General features: G+C 42.8%; 1 protein-coding gene across 1 annotated transcript in view; it reads left to right on the top strand.

Moving 5' to 3' along the window:
- OSTM1 (osteoclastogenesis associated transmembrane protein 1) overlaps window positions 1–8,855 on the top strand; it is a 12,581-nt gene extending 3,726 nt beyond the window's left edge. Inside the window, exons 3-7 of the mRNA XM_031066714.1 lie at window positions 2,688–2,802; window positions 3,688–3,785; window positions 4,764–4,928; window positions 5,690–5,855; window positions 6,163–8,855. Of these exons, the coding sequence (XP_030922574.1) occupies window positions 2,688–2,802; window positions 3,688–3,785; window positions 4,764–4,928; window positions 5,690–5,855; window positions 6,163–6,218 (600 nt within the window). The 3' untranslated portion in view covers window positions 6,219–8,855. The remainder of the gene's footprint in view (window positions 1–2,687; window positions 2,803–3,687; window positions 3,786–4,763; window positions 4,929–5,689; window positions 5,856–6,162) is intronic.
- The last annotated feature ends 14,105 nt before the right edge of the window (window positions 8,856–22,960 follow it).

Below are 22,960 nucleotides of genomic sequence, written 5' to 3'. Positions count from 1 at the left end.
CTGTGAGTTGGGTGCCGGAGCACGTCGGGTGGGATCCTCGGCAAGGCAGGCTGAGAGCCTCGCTGGGGTGCGCAGGGCAGCTTGGCAGAGGCTGGGGGTGCTGGGGAAGCGCCGCTGCCAGGGCCGGGCCCCTCCTGGTGCTGTGCTGTGGCACGGTCCGTGCCGCCCGCTCCCGGCGTGGCTGGGGGCAAGCGGCTCCGCCTGCGGAGAAAGCCGTGAGAGTGGAAAAACTTGAGCTGTTCTTGCTGATGGAGCAGTGCCCTGGCTCACAGGTTGTATGCGCACTCATGGGGAGCACTGCACTGCCTGGCACTTCCCCGAAAATTGATGGTCTGTGAAGCTGTGGCGGGTGAGGCACATCATCTTGTGAGGAGCCGTGTCACGGTGTTCTGCCTCCAAAGCTGATGGGAGAGTGTGTAGAAAGCCTGAGCGGGGGCCAGTGCACCCTACTGCTGGGAGAACTTTGAAGCTGGGTCTTCTGTTTACATGCTCCATCCAGTTGATCCAGTTGTAAAAGTTAGTTCCTGGGATAATGTGAGGATGACATTGGTGAATCAGACCAAAGGGCCTTTGTTCCATGATGATGGCTAAAAGTGGGTGCCCTGGTAAGAGAACTGACAGAGAGCAAGTTTATAGGAGTATGTACCCAGGATTGTGCTTTCGGTCTTGGGATTTCTGAATTCCAAGATTTAGAATTTCCATCGATGAGAAAAATCTGTTTCTCTTTAAGTCCAGGTGATAAATAGGTGCCACAGTGTCCTGTGAACCATTTCAGTGCAGTTTCCTGTAATTAGAGAAGTATCAGTGCTGCTTTTGGGTAGTGTTTTGGGTTGTTTTCCTATTTCCCCTCACCACCCCAGTGCATATATTGGAATAATGCATGCATATTCTCTTAGTAATTATCCTTTCCAATTATCCAAAAATCCAAGGGCAAATATGTAGCCAGTGGTCTCTTGATTTAGTTTGCAAACTTGCGGTCTATTTGTTTCTTTCAGGGAAGCTGTTTCACACCAGTGACTAGGTAGTGTGAAAGTGAGAAATTGAATGTGTAATTCTCTTGGGTACTTTTACCATGATATTTTGGCTAGGATTAAGTAGCCAGATGTACTGTGGTACTTAGAATATGTATGAAATCATTGCAGCTTCTGTGCTTGAGTACTAGCAGCCTGGGAGGACTTGTCCACTATGTGGTCTGGAAGGCACTTCTTGTTGGCTTTCCTTCTCTGTGTGGATTAACTAACTAGGTGAATAAAGGAGCTGGCCTCTTGCAACCTCAGTCCCTGATTACAATTAATTAATCAGGTATCTGATGTTTCTCTCTTAACAGTAGTTAAGAGTACAGTATGACAGGAGGAGCTGGTTTGAGTTTTGGACATCTCTGAAATATAAAATCCTCCTCACCAGGCTAATTAAAGAATCAATTAGGCAAACTTTATTTAAGAAATTATTTAGGTCTATGTGATTCAGTTTTGGTGAAGTGCTTTTTCCTACTCGTGAGCCCAGGTGGTGAGGAAGCTTCACAGCCTTTGTGGAACAACCAGAGTTTCCTGCATAAACAACTTTCTTGCATATCTGTAATTTAGTAGAAATGAAAGCAGGCAAGTGTGGGAGTTACCAGATGTGGCAATATTTTACTTCTGCAATTGAGCCTCCAGGGAAAGTTCTTATTTAACCTCCCCTCCCCATTTTAACCAAGAGAGGGAGAAACTGGATCTCTTGTAAAGCACTGTAAGGAACAAGTTTCTCATTAAAGAGATTATTTTTTTTCTGTGTCCCACATCACTTATCAAAGAGGCTTTTGGCAGCTTTGGCAATTTTAAGAAGTGCTTAAGTCAATTTAGCAGCCAGACACCAGGAGCTAGAGCACAGGAGTCAGCTGACTGGAGGTCATGGTTCTGTATCTGAATTCTGGTCAGAATACTTCCTGTTTATTCTGCAACTGCTTTTGCAGTCGCTGTGTGTTTTTTATGATCTTGGTCCAGAGAGTAAATTGTGGTAAGAGTTGTGGCAGAGCCTGCTTTGAGGAAGAGGGTGCATTGAACAGCTCACTAAGATGAGCTTGGTAGCTGTGTCTGGGGAGGTGAGAGCTTGGCCTGGACGTGTGCTTGGGTGAGTGAGCACAGGCACTGCTCCACAGAGGGCTCAGTTCCTGGTGCTGCTGCACTGGGGGAAGTTTGCCGCTGATAGCGTACATTGGTGCAGCACTTTTGGAGGCTGTTTCTGTTTGGGTTTGGTTTGTTTGAGGTCAGTCCACTGGTTCAGCTCCCTCAAATGTTCCTTTTGTCTAACGAGGAAAAACCTATCCTCTTCTCTGCACATGCCTTGAGCTGGCTCCAGGGCCGTGGCCCAGGAATGGATGAATATCAGCCACCTGGCAGTGTGCTTGGTTTTTCTTTCTTTCTTTTTGTTTTTTGGTTTTTGTTTTTTTTTTGCTATGTATTTTTGACTGACTTGCATGTAGCCCTAGTAGACCTGCAGAGATTGTGTGCAGTAAGCTCTGTTGCTCACAGTATAAATTGGAGAATCAAAAGACTTTTGTTCCATCACTTCTGCTCTGCCTTTTCCAGAAATATCCATGTGATGTGTTGTGATTGTTTTAGATGCGCTTGTGTAAAATACATTTCAGAAATTCCCCTTTGTATTTTTAACACTTCATCACTTCCTTTTTTGTTTCCTTTTATTTCTAGAATTCCTCTGAGAGCCACAATTGTGCCAAAAGCATCTTGACCTCAGACAGGCTGCAGATAGTTGTGACCCTTTCGGAGTTCTTCAATGAAACCTGGGAGGCAGCCAACTGCGCAAGTACGTGACTCATTCTGTAGCTCTCATGCTACTGTGATGATGTAGCCCCTAAAACTTGCACAGATCAGAATTGTGTGTGTTTGTTTGACTACAGCCAGTAGATAACACACAAATCCTGAACTATAGCCACTCCAAGAGTGCTTTCTCTTGTAAGGGCCAAAATCTGAGGGCAGTAGTCTGTCAGAAAACTACTGATGGTGCTTACTACTTTCAGGAGAATTTCCTAGGATGTTGGCTTGCTTTCACGATGCTGTTGCTGAAATCCTAAATTCCTCAAATAATGTTGTTTTTAAAGGTTTGGCTGATTAGAGCACCTCTGAAGTAGGGTAGGATGGATGGAAGCAGTAACATAGGGTTGAGCCCATGACTAGAAGAAAAACCCCAGAGTCTCTGTCAAATCTGGTAAAAAGCTCAGCTCTTTTCTTAAAGAATAATAATTGCCCTGTGATTTCTACTATTGTGTTCATGGTCTAGCTATTTCCTGGGTGCTCTCCATTTCATCTCTTCTGCTGGTGCTTCTGCTACCACAAAATGGCTGTTACTGTTGCCAGGCAAAGCCAGATTTCTGGGCTGGGAAATAAAAGTAATGTCTTGTTTTATCTCGAAGTCCAAAGATAATTCAGTCCCCCTCTTCAGAAAGCTCTTGATGATAGTCTTCATCTTTCACTTAATCAAGGCCAATTAATTCTGAAATGTGTTCTCGATGAAGCGTTAGGTCAGCAGGTCTGAGATCTCAGTGGCAGGCAGATAAGGAAACTGCAGTGTTGACTAGACCTATCCTTTATAGCTGAGAGCTCTTTTTGCAGGAGTAGAGTGTCTGGGGCTTGCTGGCTGTGGAAATGTTAGAAATTAAAATATCTCAATGTTTTTCTTTCTTTTCAATAGATTGTTTAAAGAATAACAGTGAGGGATTATCAAATTCTACTGAAGAATTCCTGGATTTATTCAATAAATCTCTGACATGTTTTGAACATAACCTTCAGGTATTTATGCTGCACATTTAAGAGAAGCACTAAATCCTCTAACTGCTACCAAAATTTTATTTATGCTGAATAAACTGCAGATGCAGATTAGGCAAATAAACTGCTGCTGAGTTTGTGAATTGTAGGCAGATAAATCCATGATCGGTAAAATGCAGTTGTTTACAGACTGAGTGCCTGAAATTAATTCTAATTGATACTCACCTTGACTTCATTTTGTCTGTAATTGCAATGCTACTTCACATCAAAATTTCTGAATTCACAATAGTTGATAATTACATAGTAAAAACCAGCATGTCTGCATGCTCTTGTTTTGTAGAATTGTTTTCTTTTTTATGTAGAATTCAGTCTTTAAATATCCTTTTGATAATAAGGACTAGCTCAGAAGGACTAGGCACCTTTAATTCTTGTAGCATTTCTTTTGACTGTTAAAATGACTCATAGTTAAAGGTTGGCCATATTGCAAAGACAATATAACTTCCTTAGTGAAATAAATGTGGTAATTGTCTTCAGAGAAAATGCCCTATATAGCCTAAGAAACTGCATATTCCATTTCAGTCAGAAGCTGGCCAGTTTTCAGGATCATCCAGAAGTAAAATAGGTTTACTTCAATGGGCATGGGACAGTGTTTGGGGAAACTATCTGCTTCTTTATTAATGCTTTCTAAGAAACGTGCCTTTATAGGCCTTGGTCAGGAGCAGTGTGGACTGGCTTATTGGAAACTTCAAAAGATTAAACTAGAGCTTAACCCAGTGCTCAGTGGGTAGCTGGTACAGCCATTACTGGGTTGAAATATCTTCAGAGATGGTAGTTTTCTTTTCAAGTGTCCTGTATTGCATTCATGGAGTGCTGAAGGCCACAGATGGAAAGGATTGCTTGGTATGGCACAGTCTGTCCCTGTCAATGTCAGCAATAACAAATCAAACAAATTTTTTGTTTAATGCCTTAAACTGTCATTTATTCAGAGTTTTATAACCCTAGGGACAAGGCGTTGATCTGTCACCAAATAACTACACAGAAGTGTGCAAAAACTGCAACGAAACCTACACGAAATTGAATGACCTGTATAACCACCTGCAGAGGCTGAACAGGCAAGGCGGTGAATCTGCTCACTCTGCACACTTGTGTATTGACGTGGAAGATGCAGTAAGTGTTTGCTAATGCACTTTATTCATCTGAGCCATTTGTGCTTTTCATACTAGGATTGCTTTTTCTTTTGGGCAGGGGGCAGTAGGGGCAGCAGTGCCTTTGGCAGGCTGGTGTCCCGTGGTGGGAGGTGCTTGGTGGGGCTGTCTTGTGAGGTCCTGCCCTTGGGCAGTGCCACAGGAGAGTGACTGAAACTTCTGATCTCCTGAACCCATCCCAGTTTGAGTAGCTGCACTTTCATTTCTTTTTACTGTGAAGGGGATGGATTTAAAAAAAATAAATCTCTTCTGGCTTTTAATGTGGGGCTTTACTGCTATTGTTCTAGCTGGTGTGTTAATTGATTTCTTATTACAGCAGCTGTTTCTAGGCATCCTCAGCATTGACGACGTATGTTTGGAAAAAGCTTTGGTATATTGTGAGGTTAAAGTGGCTGGGCTGATGAAGTGCTCCTCAAAAGTATGGGATCAGCCCTGTCCCCACAGATTATTAGTGAGCTCTCTGGGAAACAGGCATGCAATAGTGTCTAATTATGTTTTTGAAGCTTATGAAAGTTTTGCTGTGAAATCTTGGCTCCATCTAAATAGTTTGTTTCAACATTTCCAGGTATTTGCTTGCTTTTGGGGGGAGATCTGTTCAAGTGCAATTTTCTGAGGTGATACTTGAGCGCTTCCATGTCTTGAGGTCTGAGTGTTTGCCATGCCATGCTGCACAGAAAAAATGCATGTGCTTGCTTTCATGGTTTTCTTGTGTTTTCCTTTTAGATGAACATCACTCGGAAGCTTTGGAGCAGGACTTTCAACTGTTCTCTTCCCTGCAGTGATACAGTCCCAGTGATTGCAGTTTCATCCTTTATCCTCTTCCTACCTATTGTTTTTTATCTTAGTAGCTTCCTTCACTCGAAGCAGAAGAAACGGATACTCATTTTGCGTAAGTGGTGGTGTTGGCATTTCTCTGTTGGATTTGGGAGCTGCCAGGGATTTGCTTGGCTCTTGTGGGAGAGGAGGCCCAGCCAGATCTGCCTGCAGCTGTGCTGACAGCGCTAATAGCAACTATTAGTCTGCTGCTGTCCCCTGAAGAAGGGTAGGAAAGAGCTTCAGCCATATCTTTTCATTAAAGTTTCTGGATGTGAACAGAAAGCTGTTTGCAAGTCTGTGTCGGATAAATAGAGGGAGTGGAGAGACTAGTTTTGTAGAATTCTTTGTGTTTAATTTTCATATAATTTTTCCCTTTCTAGCCAAGCGCATCCAGTCAAATGCCAATCTTGTGAACATCCAAGAAAAATACAGCTGAGCTGCAAAACAAAACCTGAGAGCTGCTGCTGGTATACAGTGGGTACAATTGTGTTGGAATGAGGCCGGCACAAAAGAGGAGTTAATTATGGTTTAGTGTAATGATACAGAGCAACACAAGTTAAACAAAATGCTGTCTGACTTCTAAGCGAGGATATTAACAAACATGACAAGGCAGGGCTGTGTGACACTGTATGGACTCTGGTTTTGAAAAATCTGTGGGTTTTTTTTCAGTCTTGGGCTGAAGCTGTGCTTTTCTGTTCCTAAGCTTTTGTACTTCACATTGGTAGAATAGCTACACTTTCCTTGCACGGTATTTTCCTATATTTGTTTCACAAAAACCTGAGATTTTGACTCTTTTTGTGGTGACTTTGATAGACAAAATTTCAAATAATGTTTTATGTTTCTGCTTAAAACATTACTTTTAATTCCACATAATATTCAGACTTGGGATGGAAGGAACCCTTCAAAAAGGTTCCCCTCTTTCCTGTACCACTGAAAAGTCATGCTGCTGGCATCTGTTAAAAAGAGGCATGAAATATGCAGAGAAAATGGTAATATATAGTATCTAAAATGGCAACAAAAGCAGCACAACTGCCAGTGCTGGGCTTGAATAGTAATTATTGATGGCTACAGTATTCTGTTTTCTCTGAAAGTGGTGGCATATTTAGTCTTTTGCACACTTTAACCACTAAAATTGTTGCTTTTCAAATCTTACATTTTCAGAAGCTAACTTTACATACTTGCTTGGGTAACAAGGTTTCACTCTCTGTTTAATATGCCATTTCCTTTCCTTTTTAATTCTAATGTTTTAGTGGTTTTTTGTTTTGTAGAGAAGAAGTGAGGTAAAGTCAAGTCACTGGAAATGCTGGATTTACTGGTCTAGAGCTTGCTGTGGCTTAGTACAGAGGTGTTTACAGGAACTTTGTCAGGTAAAAGTTGTGTTTTCTAGGTAATCTGTTTTAGCAGTAAGTGAACCACTTACTGCTTTCTCTTACTTAAAAACTGTTCTGAAGAACATGAATATACTGTGTTGGGAATTGGTGACTTTCAAGAAATAGCTTTAAAATATTATTCCTGTGAAATAGATGGATGTAAACAAATTCAAACTTGGAGAACTCCAAAGTTGATGGAGTAATTTGTGCAATAACTGCAGGGATGGGTGGTGCTGCTGTCAGCACCAAAATGTGGGCACAATTTGATGGCTGCAGCAATAGTGGCAGTTCAGTTTGTTTATTGTATTTCTGATTTGGGAGAGTGGTAGTGTTCAAATTATTTATAGCTGTACCTGAAGTTAATGAATGCCAGAGCCTTTGCTCCAATTTTTCAATGTATTTTCTAACCTGGAGATAAAAAGAATGGTCATTACAGCCAAAAAAAAAAAAATTTCTCTTGGAATCTGTGCCTGATGTCTGCCAAAATGTCCCATGAAGTAGTTGTATTTGATTTGCTTTGGAGCCTATAATGTTGAATTTTTCTTTGCACTAAGGCTCAAATAAATATATAACAGTGTAACAAAATCTCTTCAAATAATTTGTTTTATTAATTATTTTATTTTTATTTGTTATTTTTCTTCTGTTAGGACATGCTGTTGGTTTTGAAGTCAAGTTTAACAAGTTTATTAAGCAGTATGTTTAATAATAAGTAAAATACTGTGTTAGTAACTGGTCCCACCCATATGACTTTTTGTGTTTTATCAGAAAGCAGTATCTGTCTTCCTCTGTGTAACATGTGAATTACTAGAATCAGCACTCACTTTGTTTTAGGTAGTTTACAACGATATAAAACTGTGTTTCTCTTGTGCAACAGTACCTTCATTTGGCTGGGAGAGGCATGCTGCCTTTTAAGAAAAAAAAAGTATTTTTTATATCTATTATTCTTAAACTTCAACTTTCTGGTACTTACTCAGCTGCCTGCTCTAATAGCATTACATTGATTTGGGACATCATATGATTGAGAGCTGTTCAAAGGAATCTTTCATTCGTGCAGATAAAGCCAGTTTGTATGTGCAGCATTTCAGAATGACAGCTTTTATACTGTAAGCGGTGGCTTTTTGAGCACATTCATGTTAAGTAGGTCTGAAAGTCATTACTTTTGGATATGGTGGTTAAGCACTTTAAAAAAAATCAGCTTTTCTTATTTTCCTGGCTCCTAAGCCAAACGGAAATACTCATGTGACTTTTGTTGTTTTTGATTTTAAAGCAGCAGCAAAGTTTACACTTGAGATTTTTAAAGTTAAATCTACTATTTTCTCCTTTTTTTTTCTCCCCTCCCCCCGACTTTCTACTGTAAACTTTCCTTACACAGTGTTATATTTTTGGTAGGCTATTTCATATATAGATTGATTGAATTCTTTTTATACTCTATTTGCTAGAGAAATGTGGAAGCGAACAGACTTTTGAAAGAGAAATAGAATTCTTTTTGCTGCTAGTCTTTCATCTTTATTTTTTTCCTTTTTGGTATTATATGTATTAAAAAACATAAACTTTGAAATACTGGTTGTTTGTATTTTTGTTTTTTTTGTGGAAATAAAGATTTCTTACTGTGGGGGGTAGCACTTTGATTCTTATTTATACTTACTAGGAAATCCCTAAACGTGCAAAGTCAGCTCGAATAAAGATTGTCACTAAACAGTGAACAGCTTGGTTATTTAATTGCTTCATCTGTAGTAGTTTTGTACTCCTTTTCTGGGTTTGTGTTCAGAAGCACCTGCTTATTATTCTTCATTATGCTGTTTGCAGGACAACAGCACTAGAAAGGTTTTTTCAAAGCAGTGCTGCGCTGAATTACAGAACAGCCACTGCTGAGAGGGTGGAGTTTCAGCTCTGTCCAAGCCTCCTGCAGTCTATTGCAAGGCTCATGTTAGCTGCAACTGAGTTTCATGGGTGGGTGTGCAGCAGTCAGGCAGCTGGGGGTAACTTGCTGTCTTTGTGGGGAGGCTTTTGGTTGCCTGCAGCAGCCCCTTGGAGCTTCAGCAGGCGCCGTGTTGGCTCGCTGCTGGGCTGCGGGGTTTAAAAAGCAGCAGCGCAGTGCCTCACCATGGAGAGAGTCGGGTGTCTCGCTGATGGCAGGAGCCTTGTGCTCTAGGGCTGCGATTCGCAAAGGCAGATTTTAGTCTTGTCCCTTGCAAGGGACGTCCATGAAGGTGGGGAAGCTGCAATGTCGGTGTGGTTCTAGCTGCCTGTATGCTCGGGAGAGGAACTTGAAAGGGAATCTGCAAGTGGGAGGAGTAGAGGATTTAATTGGTGAGTGGAGCAGAGGTTCAGACATGGGGATCTGTAATCACACACGGGGGAGGCTGCTGAAGTGCACAGGTGGTTGAAAGATGCTGAGAAAAGAGGGTATGAATGGGGCCTTGATGGCAGCTGAGCTGGAAGGGGGATACTCTGGCCTCTTGGTCAAAGTGGGGCTGGGGACTGCTGCATGCAGTGCAGCTGAGCTTGAGCTCTGTGCTGGCGGGCCTGCGCAGGTCAGAACTGGGAGTGAGGAGTAGGATGACAGCAGAGACTTGCTTCTGAGTTAAAAGCAACTGCTTTCTTCTGGGAGGGTACCTGGATTTTGTGATGGTGTCAAAATAATCCTGTTTCAAAGGTTCTTTAAAGCTCCTGTTCTATTTGCAGCCAAGTCAAGACTCCTGTTTAGCACTAAACAAGGGACTTTAAAAAAAAAACAAACAGATTTTCTGTGTGTGTGTAATGGCTACTTTCTGCATCTTCATTAAATATCTGCTATAATCACAAAATGGCTTCAGTTTCATAATGTTTTGTTTCTGGTGCTTTCTGCCCAGTTAATCAAGTACCATCAAATCTTGTGGTTTTGCTAATTTCTACCTTAGTTTTCATGCCCTGAATATAGAGTTCCTCTGGAATGATAAGCTATGTGATTAGCAAAATCACTGTACTCCTAATCAGAATGTATGGGTAATTTATCAATTTTTGTTCATATTTCATTGTGAATTTTTCCTCTGGGACTGATGTAAGCATTTTTAGCCTGACCTTCATTAAGTTTGTGCAGGATGTGCATTCTTTATCTTTGCCAGAGTGGAAAGTTACATTGGAAGTGTGAAGCCAGTAAATTCTGCAAGACTTCTCTGGAGTGTTGCTTCTCCCAGCATTGTGAAGGGTGTTGCTATTTGCTGGAGGCAGCCAGGGTGATTTATGTGCCTTGTGTTGTGCTGAGACTTGAAGCGCAGTTTCTATCTTGGAGATCCTAACCTAATCTAAGACAAAAATAACATGGAAAGGAAGAAAACAGCTGATGTGATCAGTGACCACCATCAGTTGTGTGATAGCTGTATCAAAGACCTGCACTTGGAAGAGGTTACTGGCATCTTTGCTGGCCTTTCAAGTGTTCTGGCATGGTCTGTGCCCAGGATTGGGTGTGGGTTTAGGGAGCTGTCAGATCAGCATCTTCTCCTGTGATGGCAGCAGCTTCAATGCTTTGCTCTGCTGGAACGTTGGCGCTGCTCCAAACTGGTTTCCTCCTGCACTGTGGCAAGGACAGTGCCAGGGAACTGGTGCTGTGGGGAAGAAATATGGGGATACTCTAGAGTACAGCTTTGAAAGGAGCCTGTTGCTTGAAATATGAGCTAGGTTTGGGCTTTTTCACTTCTGTGCATCCTGTTTGCAAAGGGGATTGAGCAGAATAGGGCTGACTGAGCACAAAGACATCAGGGACACTGCTGCAATGTTTTGCCATGTCAGAGGCAAAGTTGTGTCAAGTAAATGCTAATTCTTTTTTAACAATATCTTAATTAGCTGTGGCAGAAATAAGTTAAATAGTTACATGAGCTGTAATCTTCCTCTGCTCCCATCTGAGGTGAAAATAATGGAATTTTTTTTTCCAAATAATTATTAAAAGAAAGATACTTGCTAGTAGCTCGGTAGAATTTTTAACTTCTAATACTGAAAATTCTCCTCTGGTGCCAGCACAGTAAGTATCATGGATTGCTGCAATTAAACCAGTGCATTAAGTTATTCATAATACTCTTTCTGGGCAGTGTTCCCACCTGCTTAATCTGTGCTATACAAGCATTTATTAGAACTGACTGTTGAAAAACGCCAAGCTAAATCGGACACTAAAAAAAAAAATTGGAAAATCAATATGATGCCCTAAACTGGTTTAATGTGTCTTTCCTCTTCAATAATCCTGCACGTTACTGATTTATTTGCTGTAATGAACATGCCATTCAAGCTAAACAAGATTAGCTGCTTAAACCGCCGCATTAAGCACGGAGCAACTTTAATGCTGCTTTATATTTCATTGTAATGCTCTGCACTTACAGTGATGGGACTTTCCCTCCTCTGCAACAACAAGTTTGTGTGAGAGTCACAAAAGGCTTCCCAAATGGGGTTTGGTTAAAGCATTTGAAAAGGTAAATATGGGTTAGAGAGTTGCAATGTGGCTCCTCCTTCATCCAAAACTAAGTGGAACCAAACCAGTGAGCAGGATTAATGTGCAAATTTATACTCCCTTCAGGATTTTTCTGGGGTTAACCAGGAAATAAATGGGTTATGTCAAACTGATCTAGGTTAAGACAGAGAGAACGACCACTGGCAATCAGAATCTTCCTTTGGACTTCATACAAAAACCTTTTTTCAGGCATTTCAAAGACTAGCAATTTACTGTGCTGCATCAAAAAACAGACTGCAAGGAGCAGGCATCTTGGTTTTGCAAGGAAGAGTCCCAAGATAGATGTGATAAAAACAGAAGGTTTTCAAAGGAGTGTGTAGAAGGAGACAGGGAAGTAAGAGCACAGGTATTCACACCTGTCCAGTATTGTGTAATGTCTAATAGAAAGTCTGTTCTTGTGCATAATACTGGGCAGGTCTGAGAAGTTTAAGCTCTCCAGTTTCCAGATAAAACTCTGTGTTCTCTACCTGCTATAGTGGCAAATTTCAACTGGCTTTTGAGTGGGTTTTGATTTCTGTTTTGTTCTTTCCCTCTGTCATGAAAATACTGTTTTAGATAATTATCTTCCCTTCTAGTTGATTAAGAAGCAAGTTGTATTTGCTGGGGCATCTGTATATTCTCCATAGTTCTCAAAACTGCAATGAATTTTCTGTTAGCAGTACAACATTATATTTCTTTTTCTTTGGAAGATTATGATGAGTTGCCCACGTGTTTCAGCAGCTTTTTGGGGTCTTGGAGTCAAACTTAGAATATCAAACCCAGAGAAATGTGGTTAAAAGTATTGCAGATGTGTGCTGAGTTGAGAGCAATTACCTAAACATGTAGAAATTATAAAAAAATATTGTGCATTTGCACTGTGCTGGAGCAGGTTTTCAAATGCAGGTGTTGGTTCTCAGTCCAGAAAGTGCATGTTATTTCTGGTGAATGCTGCTTTTGCCTAGGTGATCAGAACACAGAGTCAAAAGTGATTGGGTAATAAGAGAGTTGAGGGCTTGAAGGAAGCTGTTTCTGGAGGAGCAAATGCACTCTGGAAGTCTGTTAGGGGAAGCAGCCTTACTTTGCATTGCTCCATTAAAACAAAAAACCAAACAAACCTGAAGATGCTTTCAGAACATCTGCCTGAAGGGTGAGTGCTGGGATGCACAAAAAGGGCTTGTGAGTGTTGGCAAAGATATTAATTTGCCACTGATGTGACACTTTTCCATGGAAGAACAGAATCTGAAGGTGAATATGATGGAGTGCTGTGAGAGGAACATGCATGCTTCAGGGGGAAAACACTGTCCTCAGCAGCTGGTTTAAAATGGAGGAATAGTAACAGCCTTGTTTCTGTGGAATACTTGTGTGTTTTTTCTCGATTATCAGGAGCCCCGTCAGCACCATTTGCTGTTGCTCTCCAAGCTGCACAGATGTAAGTGATGCTTGCATTTAGCCTCTGGGCTCTGGTCACTGTGTGTTACAGCAGGCTCAGTTCCTACTGCATAATATGCTTATTTTTTCTGCTACACAGATAAGCAGCTGCCTTTATTGCAGCCACTCACATGAGCAACTTCAGGCCCACTCATAAGGTCCCACAGTCATATTTTATTCACAGAGGAAGTGATTTGTGAGATCTTCTAATTCACAGTGATAGAAGCACTTGGACGGACCTGTTTGATGTCCAAGCAAGCATCAGAAGAAGGGATAATGAGAAGGAAGGAATGAGGGAACAGTGAAACTGAGCAGGAGAAAGGAGGATTGAAGAGTCCTGGGAAAGCCTCTGCCTGCCTTGGCTTGTATAATGGGGACTTATACAACGTGTAACCCAACCTGACCCTGACCCCGCCAGTGCTTAGGCACTATATTTTTACTAAGATTAAGCTTTTCTTTTCTTTCTTTTTCCTGGAGCAATTTCATTGGCTTTTAGCTTGCCTCTTGGCTGGCATGGTCAAAGCAAGCTTGCCTGTTCTTATCTGTGATATTTACCTGCATCCTCCACGAGTCGTGTAGCAGAGGCTGCTTTGGCCCAGCAGCAGCTGTGTGTGTGTGCCAGCCTTGCTGGGGAGCATGTGGCTGTCTCACAAATGGTTGGGTGGTGAGGAACCACTTCAAAAATCAAGCAGGTGAAGGGGCCTAGTTTCTTTATGGGGCTTCTCTCTCACTTTCCTGAGGAGATTGTGTGCACAAGCTGATCCCCAGTGGCTGGTAACAGGTGCAAATTTCTGCCTCTTAACACATTCAGATGCCCACTTACTTCTGTTCAAGTGAAAGCAGCTCTCTGTAGTAAGAGGTCAGTAAAACCCCATGTCCTGTGCTTTCTGACAAGCATGCAGAGGGACTACAGCTCTGTGACAGGGACCAGGCTTCCCCCTCGGGCTTGGGGTTTATCCCAGATGAGATGGCTGCCCTGCAGTGCACACCTGGCTCCTGGCTGCAGCAGTCAGCAGTCTTACATATACAGGTAGGCAACCTCAAGGAAAAAGCAAAGCAGACACAGATGTGCTCTGCCTGACCTCTCACCTTCTCGATGTTTTTGCTTCTGCTGTGTCTGGAAGTCTGTAAGTAAAAAGGACACAGCACAGGGATTTGGATACTTGGCCTCTCAGCACAGGGATGCCAGATGTGACCCGTGTGCTCTGCACTTCAACCAACTCTTCTGAATCAACCATAAGATCTTGAAAGCACTTAAACTTGGCAAACCCATATTTTCTTCCCTGTTCTGGTTCCTATTTCTGATCGTGTTGATTCAAGATCTGCATTTCTTTCCCCTGAAGATTGATGCTCACACAGCTGCAATAGCTCAGTAAAAGAAGCAGCACCATCCTTTATGTGATTGGGGCAGGAATCAAGCTGTGAGTTATCTCCATGGTCTGACATTATGAAACTCTCATATTCTTACACTGGAAACTCATTCCAAGGGGACAATAAGCATAAGTTAATGTGGACAGAAATAGAAATAACAAATTAAAGTGTCTAAAATAGATTTTAAATATATATATACGTATTTCTTTTTCCTTTTAAGTGCACCTTCCTGATTTCAGAGCGCATTACCTCTTAGCTCCTGTGCCATGAGTCAGACAATCTGTGAAATGGAGGTGCACAGACTTCACTGTTCTCTCTTCCAGCATCTGAGAGGGGAGATGAGGTAAAGAGGAAAAAAGTAGAGATTGAGAGACTGAGGCCCCATCTTACTCGCTGCTAGGAAAAAATGCATATCTGCTAAAAGGGGATAAAAGGAGCATACATTCCAGTCAGATGTGCCTCTTGTGCAAAATGACTAATTAAATGACATTGGTCTCTTAAAAATAGACCTTGCTTTAATGAGAAAATATTTTAGAGGTCATTTAAAAAGAAATCAAAACCCCAGGAATGATGAAGAAGGTATGATTGCCTGCCTGGGCTTTGTTATTTCTTAGAAGTAAATCTCATTTTGGGAACAGATTTAGTAAGAACAGTAAAGCCTGGCTCATGTGCAATAGCCAGGCTCATACAAACGAGTGTGGGCCAGGGCTCACAAAGGGGTTGCAGAGGTCAGAAAACAAGTGCTGAGTGGTGTGTAAGTGAGCTCAGCCTCTCATGACCCTTGGGCAAGCCCTGCTGCCCATGTGGAAGCAGGAGCCTTGGCTGGTCCCTGCCCTGGTGGCAAAGGTGCAGCTGCCTGAGCCGGGCAGCAGCCTGGGAGAGACCAGGCCAGGCAGGTCCTGGCACAGCACAGGAGCACCATGGGGCTTCTCCCATGCAGTTCTTGTGTTGCAGGAACACACACCCCAGGCATCTGTAGCTTCCTGGCACAGGCTTTGGGGTGACAGCTGCCTGTGAGCAGTGCCCATTGAGGAACATAAGAGCTGCTGTGGTGGATCATCTCTACTCCAGGAGCCCATCTCCACTGTGCCTGCCGGCTCTGGCACCGTGGGTAGGAACCTTCATTTTTTGTTCACACTTTCTAAACCTGCTGGGTTTTCCTAAATCTTTGCTGTTTCTCTTCTGCACTTCCCCCAGTAGCACATATGCCCCAAATAACTGTTTGTCAAACCATGTGCTCAAACACCTGCAAGATGAGATTTCTAAAAATTAGTTTATATACTGAAAACATGAAACGGATTAATGCAAAGGGGAAACGTTTGATCTCTTTCATCAAATAACCATATCAAAAGCTCTTTTCAACGCCTTTTGTTGAAACCTATAAAAGTCATGAACTCCTTGGCTGCTAGCCAGTACATCAGAGCATTGCCCAGTGTAAACTAATGTCGCTCTGTCAGTCTCCAAGGACATGAACTGACTCCTGCCATGCCTGGATGCAGCCTCCAGGGATTAACAAGGTGTTTGTATGACTGGTAACACTGTATGTTCTGTACTGAAATGGGTAAATGTGTATGAAAACCTGTGAGTGAATTTGAAAAGCTAGCTCCTGAAGTACAGCAGATATTATCTCCAAGAGAAAGAGACTGACAGACTGTCTATCTTTGAGGTGATGAATAAGAAAAGAAACCACGTATTTTTTTCTAAAAACTTGGGAGTTTTTATTGAAAATGACACATTGGTTCCAATACATCAATTTTGATTTCCTGGTGTTTGCCAGGAAAGGCTACTCCCCAGTAAAGGAGAAGTTCCATTTTGGTTTTGTTTTAATAACAGTAAAACTTAGTTATGGGAAATTTTCCATCTGTTTACCTGAGCTGATGGTTCAAAGAGAAAGGAACAGGTTTCCTGCTTTATTATTTCACCTTCCAGAGTTTTTCCTGCTAATTTGGAGGGGTACTGAAAATGAAAAAGTTAAAATTTTGACAGTGCCTTGCGGTGAAGTTTATTACCACAAACAGGTAAAGGCATGATCACTTGCTAAATGCCAAGCAGGCCAAGGAAGGGTGCAGCAAGAAGAAGTTGATGGGAGAGGTTAACATTGACAAGTTCACAGGTCCCAGAACACCCAGAGTGACTTACTGGGTCCCATGGCCCTGCCAGGTCAGGGGCTCACTGACCAGGAACCCCTGGGGAGCCCAGGGAGCTGCTATGCCAAGGAAATCACTGCTGAAATGGGCAGGCACATGGAGGGGAGGCAGGGGCTCCTAGAGGTGTGTGGTTCACTCAGGATTGGGTGTCTCAGCAGTGTTCCACTCAGGGCAGGACAGCTGACACAGCTCCTGGAATCTGCAAGGTGGGAAGAACTCCTCACTGGGTCCTGTAAGCAGCTCCCTCTGCTCACTTTTCACCTAAATCCTCAGTTTTTCCCTCTAGTGCTTCCTTGTAGTGTTTCAGCCATGTCCATGTTCACTTGTGGACACCTAGGGTAGCTTTGAAGATTCAGCTGTCATCACTCCAGTGGTTGTTTGATTCCTTCATGCAGGCTATGGAATGAATCCACATCTCAGTAGTGTTATACTTGTCAAATACATGCTGGTCCTCCTCAAAATATCACAGAATACTTGAGGGTGGAAGGGACCTCTGGTGTGACCCCTCTGCTCATGCAGGACCACCCAGGCACAGTTGCCCCAAGGTGAGTGTATGCTGAGCTTCTCAGTTTCCTGTTTTTGCAGGGATACCTCTGAAAGTGAACCCAGCAGCTCTAGGAAGGGGCTGAGAAAGGACTGCTGGGTGTCAGATCCCATGCCCAGCTCCTTGCTGGGGCAGGATGGTGTCCAGTATAATCCTACAAAAACCTCTTCTTGGCCAGTCTTTGTCCTCCAGGGGCTGTGGCTCCTCCGGATGCTGAGGCTCTCTGCACTGTATTTCCTGTGTCACCTGGCTCCATGCATAGGTGTGTCCAGGAAGGACATTTTGTGGGTTTGGTGTCAGAGCTTCTGCTGTGATCCCTGGAGGTTTGAGCAGTCCACTGTGCAGGAGCTGGGAGCCCTGTGTCTGTTTCAGGGAGAGCCAAATAGCTCCTTAAATGCTTGTTAACCCCAATCCAGGGTGAGCATTGGACATCCCTTCATTCTGGGACCAGCCCTAAGCTCGATCCCTTATTGACCATGCAAGAAGCTGCTGCTGCTATTGCTGCTGAGTGACACCTAAGTGGCTGTTGTAAACAAGGGATGGTTGAAATTGTGTTCTCTACATGATATTTCAAGAAAAAAAAGCTCTCAATGGATAACAGGACAAGCACATTCTGTGCTTGGCTTCCAGGGGAAAGCAAGCTTGTGTCTTAAAGGGTTTGAATCCAGATTATGATCTCTTATATTTGCAATCTCTTGGCAAATCTTAATCAAACTGGACTAGGGGGAGAACATACAAAGAGATAGGAGCTCCTACAAATTTCATGATAAGGGCTGCTGAGGAGAGGAAATAAATCACCCAGAAATTATCCCTCAAAGAGGTGACAGCCTGACCTCACCATTGGTTAGCCATGGCAAAAGTCCACAGGACAGAGCCTGTAGAAGCTGCAGCTGCAAGGAAAGCTAAAGCCAGACTTTGCATCTTCCTGGGCACTTCAATCAATTGATCATGGGGCAAAAATATGGCTTTGTTAGTTCCAGTCCTTAAGGGCTACCTAAGCCAGCCTGCTGATTCTGCTTTACTCTCCAGTCCTTCTCTGCCACACTGGGAGCCCTGGGACCCTCCTGGTCTTGGCACAGCTGCCAGACTGGTGAGAGGGCAAAATAACCAGCTCAAGGCAGTGGTGGAGCCACCTCTCTTCAGTAAAATCTAAGAAAGTTGTGCTCTGTCAGAAATGTATGTGCCTACAGTGCTGACTACTGCTGCATTTCTCAAATACAAGAGGATTTTCTTTCCCCTTGGTACCAAAGAGTTTTATGCTGAGTTGACTGAATAAGACTTTCCAGCAGAATAATTTCCCTGAAAGATTAGGAAAGTCAAACATTTCTTAGGATCTCCATCATGTCTGAAATCTCTTTATCCTACCTATGAATTACCTTTTTCCTTTTAAACTGATGCATGCACCAAAGCTGAGCCCAATGCTTTCATTCCCAGCTGCTGCTGCTTAGCTGCTCCCCTCTCTAAAACTTTTTATTTACTTTTTTTATTTAAGGTGAGAGCCTGAGAGAGGTCAGCTGGAGCATAAGTGCTCTGCTTTTCCCTTTCATTAGCACAAGTGATGGCTACACATGGATTTCAAATTTGTTTCAGCTCTTACTGGGAGCTCTTTGCAGCCTGAAGCGGGGATTGATTGTCTGTGAAGAGGCTCTGCGGTAACAAAGGCAGAAGTCAGGCAGGGAAGGTCTGACACGTGAGCTGTCAGGGGTGCTGTCACTGCCAGCTGACCCATCATAAGACTGCCGGGAACAGCCAAAGGGTGCCCTGCTCGGGAGGTTCTAGTGCCCTGCTCCCTGCTAGCTTGTGCTTGGAAACAGATTGACTAACATAATAGAGTGATTTTGTAATCTGTCATAATACCATAAGCTACAGATCCACAGACTTTGACCCCTTGCAGGTATAATGAGCTCCTTTATTCAGCTGCACATGCTCTCTCGATGGGGGAGAGAAAGGGGGGCTTTTTTCTAATTATATATCCAAAGCATATGTTTTGCCCAGAAACAAAGCATTATATTCATTAGTGAAATCCTATAAGCTTGGCTCTTTTTATTAGCCAGTTAACTAATTGACAGTTAAGAACATGTATTAATATCATGGTGTAACCATGCAGTCACTTAATCTGACAGCTTTATTAAAATCATAGCATTTCTCCTCTAAGTTGCTACAGTGAAGGGCTGTAGCATTTGCATTAGAAACACTGGTGTTTCGAGATATAAAGCTCAGCTGTGGAAAAAAAAAATCAACATAACAACACACAAAGTCTCAGCCTGGTGTTGGTCTCTGTTAATCCTTTGTCAGAATTGGAGAAGAGCACTAAAGGTCCTTGTATTTGTCTTTAAAAATCTGCTCAATCAATTTAAAGTAGGTTTTAGGAGCCTAAAAACCCATTTGTTTGTACATTATCTTATTTTCCTTACTACACCAGAAAACTGTGGCAAAATGCATAGCACTGCACATCTGAAAGAATAATGCAAAACTCTGTGTGCAGTTTGGGCAGGGGGTGTGTGTCACACTGGGGACAGGGGGAGCCCAAGTCCAGCTGTGGGTGTGACACTGAACACAGCCCTTCCATTTGCTATGGTAGTTTAAAAAGGTAAATGACCTGTAAATGGAAAAGCTTAGAAAATAAATACTGGTAATGGAGTTAATGTCATCATGGTGTGATGACATTGTACAAATCAATCTTACATCCTCACCTCACCAAAGTAATAACTCTCTATAGCAGCCCATGTTTGAAAAGGTTGAGGTGGCAGATTTTTGTCACGAAGCGCTGTGCTTTCATGAGGAACGAGAATAAAAGCTCTACAGAATCACATTATTCCTTTCATTATGCTTGCACAGCCTCTGCATCTGGTTTACAGATCTTTATTACCTGGTGCCTGACATAGAAGATGGAGAATACAAAACAGCTCTGGGTTCGTCAGACTGATAGCTACAGAGGGGGAAAAAAGATGGAAATCAGTGAAGGAAAAATAAATATGAAAACACTTAATGGTATTTTTACCAGTTGTTACTTCATACAAATTGACAGCCATGGTGGAAAACCCAAAAAGCTTTAAAATGCCCCCCCACAGAGCAGCAAGGCTGCCCACTGTGGGCATGCCTTTGCTGCAGCTGTGAGAGCTGTGCTTGGCTGGGCTGGAGCTACTGTGCATTTACTGGCCTGATGTGATTCACTCTGTGGTCAGGACCATCTGGAGTGGTGGCCTGGCTTTATTCATAGCAAAGATGTGCATGTCCCCATCCCTGCCAGGATGGGCTAAATCCCTTCTCCCTGCACTCCCTGCCCTCTGTGCCTGGAGTGCCCATGACCATTATTTTAGCTCAGCAAGCAGAGGACCAGAGTCCAGCGCCAAAGGCCTTACAAAAGAGGCTTCACCCCCTTCTTCATTTATTGCAGACTTCCCATTTTTTACCATGGGCAGCATTGAAGTGAGTGTCACAGAACTGTGCAGCCAGACTGATCCCACAGCCAATTCCTGTTGTATGAAAGATCTCATCTGGAATGGTTGGGACCAAGTGGAAATTACCTTGTCTGGGGAAGATGGATTTGGGATGGACATTTCTGATACAGAAGCAGAAAAGTCAAAGTGTCTTCAAGCTGTTGCTGATTACACTGCAGCCAAGAAGACTGTTTGTGGGGAAAAAAAGTAATTTTTTGAAGCGAAGAAACCTCTCAATGAGAAGAGGACCAAAGTCAGTAGGTACACATGAGTACAAGCACACATTGGTGCTTTCACTGCGCAGAGGCTATCAGAAGTGAGCACATGAACCTTGCCACCTCCTGCAGACCATTGCCCCTTTCTCTGCTGTATCTATCTAGTGCTACTGTGCTAGGGATGTTCAGGGGTATGTCCTAGCCTAGCCCTTTTAGTAGCCACCCATGGATCTATTATTGTCCATCTAATTCCTTAGTCAGCTTGCTGATACCATTTGACTCCCCCAGGTTTATGTAGCTGCCAGCAACAGAAGTGCACTGCCACCAGCCTAACAAATGTCTCTTTTAAACCAAGCTCCTACTTGTTTCCTCCAGTCTCTCCCATACTGATGTTCGCTGATGCAATATTTGTGAGTTGCTCTTCCACTTGGCTGTTGCTACCAAAGCTTTGTAAACCTCTAGTATGTCCCCTCAGCCATCTCCTCTGCAGAACCCCAGCCTTCCTCCATGCTCCCCATGAAGTGATCTTCAGATAATCTCCTTGATCATTCCAGTTGCCCTTTCCCATCACTCCTCTAGCTCTGTATATAGGGGTATAGGTCAACAGGTGTCTGCTCCAGCCACCAGTGCTAAGTGTAGATCAGTTCAGCCAGCAGGAACAATTTAAACAGTCCTTTTTATTCTTGTCATGACATCTACTAGGATTCAATCTTAATGAAAAAGAATTTTCATCCTTTGCCTTCTAAAATGTTCATCTAACCCCAGACAATGTTGCCCCTTAAAAAGAAGCAACGGACAAAGCAAAGCAGAGAATGTTAGTTAATTAAAAATCATAAATGAAAGCTGACAAAAACTCTCTGGAAGTCAGTACAAGCCTCTGTGCATAATGTTGGTGACCAGTGACAGGACATGAGGGAATGGCCTGAAGTTGTGTCAGGGGAGGATTAGTTAAGATATCAGGAAAAGGTTCTTTACCCAGAGGATGGCTGGGCACTGTAACAGACTCCCCAGGGGAATGGTCACAGCACCAGCCTGACTGAGTTCAAGAGATGTTTGGACAACCCTCTCAGGCACATGGTGGGATTCTTGGGGCTGTCCAGTGCAGGCCCACAAGCTGGAGTCCATGATCCTTGTGGGTCCCCTCCAACTCAGGACATTGTCTGGTTCTAATTTATGATTTATCACATTCAGGGTTTTACAACTATTTCTTGGACAAATCTTGCACAGGTAGCAGCCAGGCAATGGTGTCAATGTGAATTTTTCCTGATCACTGGCAGCATGATTGCGATCATAATAAATACAATCTCAAGGAAAGCCTCTTTTAAACATTCAAACAACATCTGTTAAAAAAGCCCAGCCATGGTGAACAGATGGCTGCTGTATATTGGAGCAGACTAGTGGGGAGGACCATAATATCACACTTTCCGAGCAATTTCTGAGCAGCAGAGGAGAAAGCAATACCTCTAATGTGAAATCAGAGATAAAATGAATTAGGTGGTGATAACCCTTGAAAAAGAAAAGGTATTTTGTGAGTTTCTGTGCAAAGACCATTTGAGCTCTAAGCTTCATAATCAGCTTGGAAAATAGTTTAACCCACAGGAATCTTTGTGACTTATTTCTGTCTTCCTGAGTTTGCAAGGTCAACTATCAAAACAGATATAGTTTGGAGACCTTTAAGTCACAAGCAGTGAGCATAATTTACAAATTATTTTCTGTTTCTAAAGACAGTGCTATTGCATTATTTTTAGGTCATGTTTAACAACATGGCATAAAACAGTTAATTTAAACAAAAATGGGAAACTCAGAGGGGAAAAAGGGGGCTGCGGACTTTTCAGATAATCCACTTACTGCATCTTTGTTGTGCCTATCCTCATAATACCCCTGAGTCCCAGTTGCTGGATTTAGCTGTAACACTTACCAACTTCCAGAGAGGCAGCAGCTGGGCTCCAGCTTTCATTGCTAATATTCCTGGCATTACTGCCCTGTAAAGCCCTGTGGCAAAGCCTGCACCTCCTCAAGGTGTGGGCTGCTCGTGGCTGCTCCCTGTGTGTAGCTGGGTGAAAGGCAGAGAAAAGGGGAAAAGGGGAATGAGAGAAAAGAAAAGAAAAGAAAAGAAAAGAAAAGAAAAGAAAAGAAAAGAAAAGAAAAGAAAAGAAAAGAAAAGAAAAGAAAAGAAAAGAAAAGAAAAGAAAAGAAAGAAAAAAAGA

This window comes from Geospiza fortis, unplaced genomic scaffold (genome assembly GCF_000277835.1).
Source record: "Geospiza fortis unplaced genomic scaffold, GeoFor_1.0 scaffold98, whole genome shotgun sequence".
NCBI classification, from domain to species: domain Eukaryota; kingdom Metazoa; phylum Chordata; class Aves; order Passeriformes; family Thraupidae; genus Geospiza; species Geospiza fortis.
The sequence above is the reverse complement of the archived record's forward strand: the minus strand, read 5'-3'. Positions and strand labels throughout refer to the sequence as shown.